The sequence below is a fragment of the Morone saxatilis genome, unplaced genomic scaffold, assembly GCF_004916995.1.
Source record: "Morone saxatilis isolate NCDOM2014 unplaced genomic scaffold, NCSU_SB_2.0 Contig9, whole genome shotgun sequence".
In the NCBI taxonomy this organism is placed as follows: Eukaryota; Metazoa; Chordata; class Actinopteri; family Moronidae; genus Morone; species Morone saxatilis.
Genome location: NW_023340268.1, coordinates 4,800,823 through 4,814,961, shown reverse-complemented (window position 1 = coordinate 4,814,961; position 14,139 = coordinate 4,800,823). Strand labels below are relative to the sequence as shown.

The window sequence follows — 14,139 nt, the reverse complement described above, 5'->3', positions numbered from 1 at the left end:
TAAATTAATTCTTTAAATATGAAAATATTCTTACCGACTATTTTTAGGAAATCTTCAAGGTTTTCCTCAGAATAAACCTTCCAAGTGCCGCTGAAGTCCATGCCTGCTGGTCGTGTTGCTTGCCCGAGGATGTTTGTTGTTCTTGTTGTCATAATGCCATCACACACTCTGCTGGTTGGCAGGTTGGGGACTTTAAATTCCCTGTTATTTGGACTGGAATTTCCAGTGAGAGCCATAATGGGGCTGAATCTGTAACTCCTCATTCACAAGCTGTGGTGTAACATCTTTACAGACTGGAGCAACAGATGTTAAGTTATGTGTTCATGATACAGCAGATACCAGGAGAGCGCACGTGAAGACGCACAAACAAAATCACTGCATATTAAACACTTAACTTAGGCAATGACATACCTTTATTTCAGACAAGAATTAAAGCTTTCCTTCTTTTTTTTTTTTTTTTAACAGATATTTAAGATGACTTTCTTTTCCATCTCTATATAAAAATACTTCAACTGGCAAACACACAGAAAGCAAATACATTTTAAGGCAAACATGTGCAGGCAGAAAACCCTCAGGCAGTTCAGTGCTGTTAAGTGCAGATATGAAAAGGCGATTCACTTGTTTAACCTCCCAATAAAAAGGTCTCAAAGCATGCTCAGTTACCAGTAACACAGACACGCAGAGATCTGTCACAAAAACACGTCAACAAACTCGATTACTGCTGGAATGTTACTGAAGCTCTGAAGCACTTCCAAACACCATAAATAGAGCACACGTAGAGCACATTGTGGACAGAAACACTCATTTTCTTTCTGCAGAGGGCATCTCTTAATACTGTGCCATGTTGCAGTCCCTGAGAAAACATGGATCAGTCATGCAGCAATGTTAAATATAGTGCTAAGCTTGTTCACAGACCACGGTCAAACTAAATTTGCATTTTTTTTCTTGACTTTTTACGATATTTTAACCTTCTTGGATCACCAGATTTGTGCTTTCTATTTCACCAGGACACTTTTAGCTGTGCAAAACATGTTCTAGTTATACCCTCTTGTAATTTGATATAGTTAATGATATAGTCCGATTGATATTTTTGAGGCAGATTCCGATACTGATATTCAACATTTACATTTAAAAAGGCCAAAGGCACCAGTATACTTCTTCAGGAGTGTTTGTCAGACGTTCAGATAACTTCGGAAACCCCCTCGCCAGATGTCACCTGACTTCTGTAACTTTCCGAAACCGACGCTCACACACATTTCACCCTGTGATTCACCAGTTGTGAAGAGGTGACAAACCATTTTTTATCACCTTTCATGTAAACAACCAAGTGAAACACTACAAATGTCTTTAAGGTGAGACTGTCTGAAAATGTGTGCCGTTATTTAAACTATCGGGTCTCCCCCTTCTGTAGGACGGCCAGCTTTTCATCCTCCTAGTGACGCCGTTCGGAACAAATAAAAACACAGCTGCCTTTATCTCTACAGCCATGCTAGCGGCTCTGTGAGGCTGTTTATAGGCACAGCAGTTCGTGAAGTCCATCAGTCCACTAACACTAACCATCACTGTCTTAGTTCAGGGTGTTTTCATGCTAACATTTGCTAATTGGCACTAAACACAAAGTACAGCAGAGGCTGATGGGAATACCAGGTCATAAATCTTTTCATTCATTTCATCTTAATAAATTTCAAAATTCATCATAACAGGCAAAAAAATAATTAATGCGTGTACTAAATTTGGCAATTTATTTAATAGTTGTTGAGATACAGTATTTGACCTCATGTTAGCGCTTGAAGTAAAGTCAGCGGATCATCAAAGTCCTTAAAAAGGTCCTGTGTGTAGGATTCAGTGGCAACTAGCAGTGGAGTTGCAGATTGCAATTCCCTCACGTCACCCTCCTCTTTCAAGCGCAAAAGGAGAAACTACGGTGGCTGCGAAATGCACGAAAAACCCTAAAAGCTATCTACTGCCAGTATTTGGTTTGTCCATTCTGGGCTACTGTAGAAACATGGAGGTTCAACATGCGGCATCTGTAGATAAAAGCAGCTCATTCTAACGTAACCTTACCCTTTTTCAGGTGATTATCCACGAATGAAAACTTACATTCTATGTCTGCCAATAGATCCTCCTAAAAGTTACACACTGGACCTTTAAGATACATCCTCTGGGGACTGTGAGTGAGACCACCACTAGCATGGCTAAAAATAAACTGGTCTGAGCTCTCTGGAAGACAAACTTTGCGTTGGGGACACTATCTATATCACGATCTTTGGTATTTCTGCACAGCAGTTTCCTGTTGCTCATCAGCCGATACTGATATATCAGTGATAGGCTAATGTTGGCTTTAACTCCGACCATCTGGTGCTTCAAGCTTAAATCAAGTGCTTTGTTGTTTTTGTTTTTACTATTTGAGGCAAGTCTGCTAGTTAAGACACAATGCTGACACTAGGCTCACTTCAGGCTGTAATACAATCCTGAAATAGCGAATGGTCAGAGGTGCATGCTTTGGCAATGTGTTACACGATAAAGCTCCTTTTGAATTTATGGAAAAAAAATGCTGAAAAAAGAAATTTGCATAATCTCATATCACAAAAACATAAAAAAGAATAATACTTAAATGAATAAATACCAAGCTTTGCTACGACTCCAATTCATTCAGGGATCTCCGCTCATTAAACGCAACAGACCAGATGAGGAGATCATCCTCTGCTTCCAATGTGAATAATATGTGCTTCATTAGGAGCGGAAGGAGCCGTCTCCCTCCTCCTCCTTGTTTGGACCGGGGTCACTAAGGCAGCGTGAAAGTTTCAGTTGGTCTTGCTCCTCCTGCTCGTCTGGTACTTTGGTTCTCTGTGCGCCGCTCTGATTGGGCCTCTGGGGCGATTCGCTCAACAGGCTGACGGCATCAGGAGGGATGGGATTTGGCTGAACTGTCGGGCCTCTGGGGCTCTCACTGTCATCGTAAGTGTAAACCTGGTGTTCTGGGATACAGATGCAGTTCAGTTTAGTGCTTTGAAAAAGGTGGAGAAGCCGCATTTAGTTTCTGTGCCGCTCAAATGTGGAACAAACTGCCAGAAGAACTAAGACTTGAAACAATGCCGACTACTTTCAAATCCAAGCTACAGACCGACCTGTTGTTTTCCATTGTTTTTACTTAATTTAAATTTACTTAAGTTTGTTTGTTTTACAGTTTTGTCTTTATTCTGGGTGCTTTTGAGTGTTTTTCCCTTTAATTTAATACATTTTATAATTTCTTTCTTGTTTTGTTTGCAACCCAAACTTTGTAAAGCACTTTGGGTTGCCATGGGTATGAAATGTGCTAAATAAATAAATTTGTCTTGTCTTAAACATTGTCCATTATTCCTTTTGAATAAACACATAAAATTAAGGAGCCTTTTAAATGATCAAGATATGTACTGTTATTATTTATTTTTTCCACTTTTTAATGATCTAAAGCAGTGTCATACGATAAGATATTTTTTACCAACCTGGTTCAAAACAGACTTTTCTTACTGGCGTTGTTTCCTGACGGTTTGCAGGAACGGTGAGGTAGTGACTCATCTGTGAATGAGACACAGACATTAGTCAGGATGGACTTTATTTGATAGCTTAATACCTTAAAAACATAAATATCACAACCAACAATCATAATATTGAAACTAAAGATATAAGTCAACATCTTAATTAGACTGAATTGATATTTAGTTTCACTTCATTCATTATAATTTAATAGTCTTAACCACAGTGAATGGAATTACAACCATGAAACAACTTGCAATGATGGGTCATTAAAAGCAACCAAAAATAAGGTTCAAAGAATAAACTAGTCTCAGCACAAATAACTACATCTGTTAATAAAGTTGGCTAATTTTATGAATCTTGTTGATCTTAAATTGTCACACAGCTCCAACATTCACAAACAGAATCACAGCCTCTGTTAAAAAAACTCACCCTCCTCTCCATCTCCACCCTCTGCCTCCTGAAGCGAACTTCACTCACGTTGTCCTCAAACGGGTCGATCAACAGGTCATGTCTGCTGTAGGAACGAAGCTGAGGACACACAGGACCATGAAGGACAGCGTCACAAACACATTTTATTACTAAAGTTCTTCTTATCGACTAACTCCTCACTGCGTTACCGACCCTTTGTCTGGTCTTCTGCAGGTTGCCTCGCAGAATCTTCCTGATCTCTTCCTCACGACTTTTCGAGATGCTCGGGATTGCCCGTCGTCTCGCCGGCCCTCTTGGCTGAATGTTTCTGTCGAGACACAAAAAAAAATGTCACAAACAAAAGTATTCAATAAACAAATTCTATTCCTCAAAGCACAGGACGAGCATTACATATTTTGTTATGGGATGATCTACACCAGTGGTTTACAACCCTATTGGCTTATTTAGAGTTATTTATTTACTTTATTTGCTTTTTAACACAATGGTGGCACCGAGAGCTCAACACACTAAAACTTAAAGTGGAAAACTTTAATATTTTCTTTTGAATAAATGTCTGTTATGTCACTATCTATCGCAAAATGAGGCAACACAGTGGAGATGGAGCATTTGGCCGACTGATCAAAGCAGTGAAGTATCCACATTCCAGGAAATAAATGCTGTAAGAAGTTCAACCGAAGGCAAACTGAACCTTTCCTACTGTTACAGCTTCACATTAAAAGCATTTAACTGGTGAAACATGAGTAGACTAATAGTAGATGATTGGTTTAGCACTTACTGCTATTGTTCATCAAAAATATTTTTTTGATTTTTTGACAATCTTTAAAATATTAAAGAAAATAAATAAATGAATATTAATAAATACTTGGAGGGAGTAATGGAGAAAGAAGTCACTGTTACTCTGCATAATTAATAAACTGTCAACACTTTTCATTTCTTATCCAAATGACAACTCACACCCAGGCCACTTCTAGTATTTAATCTAGTATTTGTGAGTCCTCGGGGCTCTCTGCAGCCCACTCCTCTAAGACCGATACTTACTGCATTGAGACGGATGACACAATCGTGGGCAGCTTGGCGGCGTTCCCGCTCTCCACCAGCATCATGGCCTGTTTCATCTCCATCTTGTTGTAGAAGGAGATGAGCTGAGGCTCGGTGGAGCGTTCACCTGCGATCAGCCACTTCTTCACGTAGGTCTTATTGAAGCGGTTCAGCCTGAGTGCAGCAGAGAAATCTCTCATTAGTTGAGCTTTTTGTGTTATTTTGTTAGGTGTCTCTGCTCCTCACTGACAGTCACGCACACGCTAGAAGGGTTAAAAAAAGTTACTTTGTCATCCCACCCACAAGCACCACGACCAAGGTTGACGTATCACTACATACATCCACTATTACTACGACCAAATTTAAATGATTATTTAAGATGAAGGAATAGATCTGGTTCTTAAACTATGGTATGTGGATCACTGGTGGCACGTGAGTCGCTTCTAGTGGTATGCAGAGGAAGAATTAAAATACTTTTGCATTTCCTGTAATATTTAGTTTCAATATCAACCTGCTACATAGCCACATTCATACACGTAGTGCATGCATACATCCACAATTAATTATAAGCTAAAATGTGATCGCAAGATAGTAAGCAGAGGTAAAATTAATAGTTCAAATGTCTCCAGACGAGAAGACAAGTGTGGACCAGGAGTATCTTTTCCACTAAATTATTTCTTCTTGAATTGGCTCCATTCAGGATTCAACAATAAAAAATCTTATTATTAGGAATAAACCTGCCTAATAAACGTCGGTCACAATGGTTGTACTTGGAGAGCCTGATATTTTCTGAGGTGATGCGCAGTCTTAACAAGATTAAGAAACATTGGAAGAGAGGATTCAATGTTACTGGAGTTAATGTAAGTCAAGAAACTGGGTTCTTAACAGCAACAGGATTTTAATTTGGCGAAACGTCCTTCTGTCACTTCGAAGCAGCTAACTTTTGCAGCAGCAGCAAGATGGGACAATTTGAAGTTTTCATTAATTAATTTCCTCATATTATAGTTGATTTATTTTACAATACATATCATTAGTAGGTATCAACATGAAACCATCACACACTTTTGAACCCCACTCATCATATAAAACTTGTTTGTAAGTTGATACGAGGTGTGCCTGTGTGCCCTCTTAAAAAGGCCGTTTCTTTGCGACTTTTCCTCATTAAAGACAGTAAAAGGGAGGAGATAGAGGACATGCTGAGAAAAATCATACTTGTCTTTCCAGTGATGATGTCCGTAATGACCACAGATGCATTCAATTCCTGTGAGGAGATGATCCAGGAACTGAAGACAGAACGAGTTTTTATATGCCGTTATTTAGTATCTAGTATGTTAGTTTCTAAATGAACAATAAAACAAAAAAAAGAGTTTAAAAGAATAAAAATCAACAGAAGTTTGATCTCTATTGATCTCACCTGTGTGTGAATCTCCTCATTTATTGATCCCTTGTTCTCCTTCTTCCTCTTCACTGCCAGAAGCTCCACCAGAGGCCTGATTGTCATTCCCTGAACACAGCAACAGGAGTGAGGATGTGCATCAACTAGGCTATATATTGTATGATACATTGTGGTTGGATTTACAAATAACTTTAAAAAATAAGCTGCAACATGCATATTTTTGCAGGTTGTTGCAATTCCAGTTAGTGGCCAACAGAGGTCAGTAATAGTTACCAATATATGGAGGATAAAACCTGACAATATTACATTTGTGGTTGCTTTTTTCTACATTTGGTTTTTAATATTTTTGTCTATTATTAAAATTCATTTGACAAATATGTTAATTGATACATTTTTTTCTTTCCTAAAAAGACATAAATAATATATATAAAACATTTCTCACCTGCACATAGACGGTAAAGAAGATGACTGTGATGATGGCGGTGAGGAACATGTACTTCATCTTACTGTTGGTCAGCAGGAAGCCCAGTGAGAAGGCTATGGCACCTCGCAGGCCACCGTAGGCCACGATGAACTGGTCCTTCGGGGTCAACTTCACAATACGGAATTTATTGATTATGTATGTGAGGCCAAGGACTCCTGAAACACACAGAAAACAACATAATAGAGTTTATAAAGAAGAGGACAGGGTAGAGAGGAATGAGGAGGAATTAATACAGATGACTACAGATAATAATACAAATGATTAATTACGTATTGGGGCAATTAAGTTAAAGTTCATTTGTAAGCTATACGATTTGTTAAAAAGGACAACAGCTTTGCTAATGTCAGTATATTACCCTACGACTACCACTAGAAGTCACTGAGGCAGCATATTTTATTGCATAAGGAAGCAAGAATATTTATGGTCAACTACAACCATCTTTCAAATCCTTTTTTTCCCTGTTTCTTAAAGTGAAAAGTTGTGAAAAAACAGCACAAAATGGCAACAACGCCATCAAAAAAATGCAAGAATTAATTAAAACCCAGACAAAAGTCAGTATTTGACCACATTTGGTTGCACTGACCCAGCACTCTCGATACCAGACAGAGGATCACGGTGGAAATGACGAAGGTCCAATTCCAGGCGTGAGGCCCGGCCACCGTGGAAACACCGAGGAAGATGAAGATGAGTGTCTCGCTCACACTGCTCCACATCTTCAGGAAATATTTGACGGTGGTGTACGACTTGTGGGAGATGTTGGCTTCTACATAAGGCCGCATCATCACGCCACAAGCTATTAACCTGAGACGGGAAGGAAAGAGAATGGATGAGCTTTCCAGCACAAATTAAGGTTTAAAGAGGTTAGTTTCTGCAGGTTTAAAGCTGTGTGAAACAATATTTCTACACAAAACTACCCCAAATCATAAAGAGTGGCTTCAATATAGCCGTCCAACCCTCCTCCTACTAATGAACACAATGTAAATCTGTTTGTTTTTTTCAAGTGAAATTAGGTTTTGGAAATCTGTCCGGTGTGATCACTTCTCCGACAACAGCAGGAGTCTCAAACTGTTGATAGAAAGTGCAATAATAACAGTAACTAACATTATATATAATAAAAAAGTGTAAACAGCAGTTTCAGTACATGTTTATATCATCTTTGTTCGCAGCCAGACAACAAATAGAGGCCCAAATCCCGCACGTATTTGCAGGCACCTTTGACTTTTACCATTATTTTAATGTAATTTATGTTAATTGTATATAAAGGTGTAGATTAATTTGATATGACATAACTAAAAGAAATTAATAAAAATCTTCGTCGTACAGATACTCCCCGTTTCTTTCTCCTCCCCAAAGAAGAAGCAAGGAAAAGCAGAGTTTCTTTTTGGACTGTGGTGAATCATTTATGGTGGCCCTTGATATGAAAGAGTTTAGGGACATTTATTCTGGTCCTGCTCCGCTTTGTTCAACAAGCATGTTAAAAATGGAGCGGAGCAGCTATATTGTTTACTGAAGAAGAATAACAACACCATACACTGAGAACGGACTTACGACATGATCCCTGACAGATGGAAGACCTCAGCAGAGAGGTAAGCCATGTAGCTGTAGAGGAAGACGAACAGGGGCTCAATGACTCGGGTGTGAGAGGTGAAACGGGAAGTAAAGGCACCCAGGAGGCCGTAAATGGCTCCCACCAGGATGCCTCCCAGTGAAACCACGAAGAAACAGACCACACCGAGGAGGGCATCGACCAAAGTCACTGTCCCTGCGTGGGAAAACTCCTCGAACAGGTGATACAGAACCTGCACAGAGAGAGACACATACTTTCTGAGTCTTTAATTGTCTGTTTTGTGTTGAATTTAAAGGTAAAATATCCAAACTTTATGCCTCTCAGACTTCTATATGTTATCTTTGTGAAGGAGGTTATGTTTATTAACAGGAAATCTCAAAAATCGGGATCAAGATTTTGGGGCATTTTTCAGTCGATAAGAATTTTCTTAAACTCAGTCACCAGTTTATGAAGTTGGCTACATCTATCTAATTATACAGAGTGAGAGAGTCTAAAACAGTTCAACCAAAACTAAACAAACCATTTTTCTTAATGGGCCCAACAGGAAAATAAACAGCACTTTAAATACAAAGATCCAGGACAGAGCTGAATTTTAAACTGAACTTTTGACTCAATAATAATTTATATGTATCCAAATGTTATCAAACATTTTGTATTTAGCTAAAAAGCTAAAGATATAGACAGATATAATTCTTCCTTCTCCTTGAATATAATCAAACTAGACACCACAGCGCCTCCAGCCTTCACTTGACTCACCACAGTGACGGCGTCGTTGAGAAGCGACTCCCCGAACACGAGGATGTGCAGCAGCTCGTTGATATGGATCTCCTCGAACACGGCCAGGACGGCCACGGGGTCTACAGCCGAGATGATGGAGCCGAACAGCAGGCAGGACAACAGGTCGACGCTGGCCAGCTCGGCTCCTCTAATCTGACACACGCCGTACATCGTCCCACCAATGAAGAAGGCGTTCCACAGGGTCCCCACCACGGCGAACACCAGGATGGTGCCCATGTTCTCCGTGAAGGCCCGGATGGGCAGGAAGTAGCCGGCATCGAGGATGATGGGAGGCAGCAGGTAGAGGAAGAAGAGCTTGGAGTCGAGGATGGGGGCTTCTTCTCCGATGGCTTTGATGAAGCCGCCCACCAGCAAACCGACGAATATCAGCAGACAACTCTCTGGGACGACGTTGGACACTGTGGGAATAATGTGAAAACCTGCAGAGAGACAAGATTCAAAGATTTTAACTTCATGCTCCTGAAAACTTGATGGCTCAAAACTACTAAAAGTACAAGTTGGGACATAAGAGAAAGATCTAAATCCTTCACTCTTACTTCTTCTTGAAGGCCCCCTCCACTAAAAAACATGTGTTTCTTCTTGTTCCTACAGTATGCAACTTCTGCAAGTGGAGAAACCTGAAGCTACCAGAGCACAAACACTGAGAATGGTAGTAGGAGACATCTTGTGTCCAGCCGGAAAACTTGGAAATGGAAAACAATTTGCATTTTCATAGTTTAATGACTTAGAAGGATACTTTTTTTAAAGGATATTAATGAGGTAAAAAAAAACTGTTTCAAGCAGACTATCTGTATATATTGTATAATACATGACTGCAGGGGTTGTTTAAGAATAATAATACATATTAATCACATTTCTTTTACAGGTGAGATGTCTTTAGGAATAACTGTATAATATATCATTGCTCATGATGAATTATTATTATGTAATGTTATTATTCAGGGTCTACTAGTTACAACTGACGATTTCTCAGCGGTAGAAATGAGCTGACCTTCATCGAGTATGATCGTGACTTCTTTACTCTTAAGTTGGCAATTTAGAGAATTTTTAAGTGTAATTCTCATACGTTTAAATAATTTTAAAATGTGCTGAAACATTTATACTAAATATTATCTCGTTCCAGCATCACAAGTTGCTGCTTTTCTCGGTTTTGTATGAGTTTAAATTCATTTTTATACATATTTTTCTGTATTATTGGACATTTTATTAATTGAATTATTACTGAATACTAAATAAATGCAAGATTAATCAGTAATAAAATATATGCACAATACTTTACAAATACAACAGAACTGAACGTAGAAGGATGCTGCAGGACACACATTGTCCACATTACCTTGTACAGAGTGAGTCTACATTTGGAGATAACTGCGTCCATTAGAGTTTGGTATGACAGTAAAAAATGATCCACTCTGCACAGCAACATCCTCATGAAATATAAAACATGTTACAGCTGCTGCAGGCGAACAAACAAACAGGATGTTTATGGGAACAGAACGGCTGCCTGGAAATACCTGCGTGGTTTTTGATTTTATGTATTTAATCTGCAGCTGATGATCGTTTTCATCGTTGGTGATCCTTTCGGGCTATAAAATGCTATAAAATGACACAATATGTGATCAATATGATGTAAAAGTTACAGTGAATACGAATGTATTAGTAATGTTCTGTCTATCTGCCACTCTTTTAGTTTCACATTTGGTCACTCAGCTGAATGAGGCCTTGACATTCAGCCATGTGATGTGGGGTCCAGGCCGCTGTAACAACCGTTTTCTGCAACGGTTTATGCAGTCAGTAGTCTCGTGTACAGCCGTCCTCGCCCCCTCCTCGCCCCCTCCTCTCCTCTCTGACTGTGCACACTGGGATCTTTGTTATCGAGCAGTGCATTAGGACAGGAAGTCGGACCGGCCCTCGGAAACAACAGCTGGACGAACAGATAAGATGCCAGAGAGCTTCGTTCAGGCTCACTCAGCCAACGACGGTGTTTTTACATTCAACATGGTGTTGTGATGGATAATGCCATAAAAATAGTTAATGATTATTTACACGCCCACTGACCTGTGGAAGAAATAAACCTCAGTGTAGTGAGGGCTGTAGCCACGCTGAGGACGCCAAGGTCATGTCCCAACTTTCTTAAAATAGTTCCAAGTTTATTTCATACAAATGCAGCTCAAAGTGTTTAACTTAAGTGCTATACTAAATATTTAGGGATATACAACCGTGATGCACAGATACAACTTTTTCTCTACCACTTTTATTTTTGCCCAAATTTTAAGTAAAGATTAGTCACACTGTGTGGGACTAATCAATAAGGTAATATGAGGCCCAAATCAGCGGTCTGACTGAATTTATTTGCCATTTATTGGTGTTAATGTGCCTTTTTTACTCTTATCTCTTTTATTTGCTATTGATTTGCTGTGCACTTTAAACTTAATTTGATTTGAATAGGTTTCACTGTCAACACAGACTTTGATAGTGACGCTGTTTAATTACATTCAATGTAGTTTATATTCATATTATACATGGTGAGTTTTTCTTTGGGTGATACTGATATTTATCTTAATTTTGTTTATAACGACTTGTGGCTTTAAGATTTTACATTTATGAACTTATATTTATTTTAAAATTAACTCAAACATGTCTTGTTTGAATTAAGTTGTTGTTTAAGCTAAGTTGACTTCCACACACAGATACCGATATATTGGTATATGTCGGTTTGGCTCCATTTAGAATGAAACAAAGATTACACCAAAATATAATATTTACACGAAACATACTTGGAGAATTTAATTAATAAACCAAGAGGGACAGTTTGTGATTTTCTTAAACGTTGAAATTTTTACAGTTTGGCTGATTGTGATTATGATTGATTGATGATTATGTAACTTTAAACCTTAATATAACTTAAACAGATGAGTTATATAAACATTCCCCCCCAGTACCGTTGTCAGGAACGAGGAAATTAACCAAAGAGACCAAAACCATTTTATGTACCAGCTTGTTAACATGTTTATTTCTGCTGTATAGTTGGGTATTTTAAAATGAGCCCTTATGGAGATTGACTCACTTCTGGAGCCAGCCTCAAGTGGTTGTTTGAGGAACTGCAGGTTTTGTTACGTTCACGTTGGCTTCATTTGACGGCCACAGACATTGCTGCTTGGTGGGATCACCAACAAAATGTAGGAGAAACCACAAGATTTAAACTGAGTCTCTAAGAAGAACCGAGTAAGTCGACTACCTCTGGGATACGTGGCTTCTTACACCTTTCTTTGTAACCAGACGTATCCTGTAGTAGTCCAGAGTTTAGCCCCTCAACCTATTGACGATTATAGTTGAGTCAAAGCTGAAGGTCACAGGCAAGAAATGATTTATAAATCTCCATGGATACATTTAATCCCTCTAATTAGTCTGAACAACTGCTTTGAAAGCCTTTACCAAGGTTGAATTCTAATCCTTTGACATTTGCTTCGACTCCAAAGAGACAGAAATACATCTGTGGAACATAACTGAAGCAGTCTGTGGAAACACTATTAGCACTCTGTTACAGCCCGCAGAAGGAACATTCAACCTTTCAACCGCAGTGAAGAAAACAATCATCTTTGCCCCTAACCGTCTGTCATAACCGTCTTTCACCCTCTGAGGGACACAAGTTTAATTGTGAGTCCATTAACACAAACTAAACTGCCTTTTTTCATCTAAAAAATACATCCAGAGTCAGAAAGAGGCTTCTTGTCTCAGGCTGAAGCAGAAAAAACTGCATTTGTTAGGTGAACTATCTCACCAAGGCTTGTATAAAGTACAGATAATGTTGTAACTGATGTTTTTCCCCCTTGTGGTTGTGTACATGTATTACTGGAAGATGCACGTTATATTTTTGATTAATGGTGTTCTTGTACTCTAATGTGAGATATGAAAACTCAGCAGCTGGTTGTTTCTATATTTAGTAGAACAGCCTGACTCATAATGTATTTATATCCTAACCCCTGCTGTTATTGTCCTCTTGTCTTTTCCCTTTTTTCTGTTGAACTGCAGACATTTTGCTGTAGAAATTACAAACTTTCAGAACCAAAATCTGAACGCAAACCGACTAAAAAGGCCACAAAATACAAGTTTTGGAGTCCTCTTCAGTCTGGATAATCCGCACCCTTCAATGTCTGATGACCCAGCCCCTCACTTACACTGGAGTTGGGAGTTTTAATCATTTTGGCAGCAGGGAATCCTTCTGTAAAGAGTCATGCGTCACTCACCAAGTTTCATGAGGAGGGCCAGGAGGATCCACAGAGAAATCTCAAAGGGCTTCCGGACGTGGTCGTAGTTGAAGGACAGGACGGGGAAAGCCTTTTTGTGAGCGGTGGAGTTAGTTTGGTGATGGGAGTCATTTCTCAACGTCTCGTTGTTTCCCGCAACAGCATCACGACTCGCGGAGGCAGCAAAGACGAAAACGACGAAAACGAGCAAAAAGCCGCATATTAACCCGGCAAAACGCGGATTGGAGCTCCTCCGGGTGGGACCAAACACAGCCATTATTCAGCCGGTTTGAGGGCTGAACTGCTGCTGCTCAGCTCTAGATCCGATGAAGATGAGGACAGCACAGGAAACGAGCGTGGTGCGCCACGGAGAAACGCGCACTTTTACGCACAAACTCCACAGGCATCTTCAAATTACGCATAGTTGAGGAAGAACAAACGGTGGTTTATGTGGCAGACAAACATGCTGCTGTCACCGATGGGTGGTGGTTTTATAATAACATCACACTTCTTCTCCGCCTGCTGAGTTTATTTAAGCCCCCGACGGTTTTGTTGCCTGGTTGATCCCAACCTGTTGTTTCCTCGTCCAATGGGACTCTAACGGCTGGCATCAAGCAGCAACATCCATCAGACAGAAATCTCTCACTCTGAACTCTTTTTC

At 39.5% G+C, this 14,139-nt stretch overlaps 2 protein-coding genes across 2 annotated transcripts; both read right to left on the bottom strand.

The window, feature by feature from the left end:
* Positions 1–32: 32 nt before the first annotated feature.
* Positions 33–289, bottom strand: LOC118342592 (fatty acid-binding protein 10-A, liver basic-like; the record flags this gene model as incomplete). The annotated part of the gene is given in 1 exon segment (XM_035681185.1): positions 33–289. A coding segment is annotated over 1 exon segment (231 nt), but the record flags the coding sequence as incomplete, so codon positions are not given.
* Positions 290–444: 155 nt separating this feature from the next.
* LOC118342591 (Na(+)/H(+) exchanger beta-like) lies at positions 445–14,139 on the bottom strand. The gene is made up of 12 exons (XM_035681184.1): positions 13,479–14,139; positions 9,190–9,650; positions 8,415–8,665; positions 7,450–7,667; positions 6,825–7,021; positions 6,401–6,490; positions 6,199–6,269; positions 4,987–5,160; positions 4,141–4,255; positions 3,949–4,047; positions 3,486–3,558; positions 445–2,978 (listed from the first exon to the last, which is right to left on the bottom strand). Exons 1-12 carry the CDS (start codon positions 13,753–13,755, stop codon positions 2,734–2,736), a joined length of 2,271 nt encoding a protein of 756 aa, XP_035537077.1. The 5' UTR covers positions 13,756–14,139; the 3' UTR covers positions 445–2,733.

Coding starts and splice junctions, on each gene's coding strand:
- LOC118342591 (XM_035681184.1), bottom strand. CDS start 13,755: ATGGCTGTGTTTGGTCCCACCCGGAGGAGCTCCAATCCGCGTTTTGCC. Junction 6,270..6,400: donor ATGAGGAGATTCACACACAG/GTGAGATCAATA, acceptor TTCTGTCTTCAG/TTCCTGGATCATCTCCTCAC. Junction 3,559..3,948: donor GGGTGGAGATGGAGAGGAGG/GTGAGTTTTTTT, acceptor TCTCATTCACAG/ATGAGTCACTACCTCACCGT.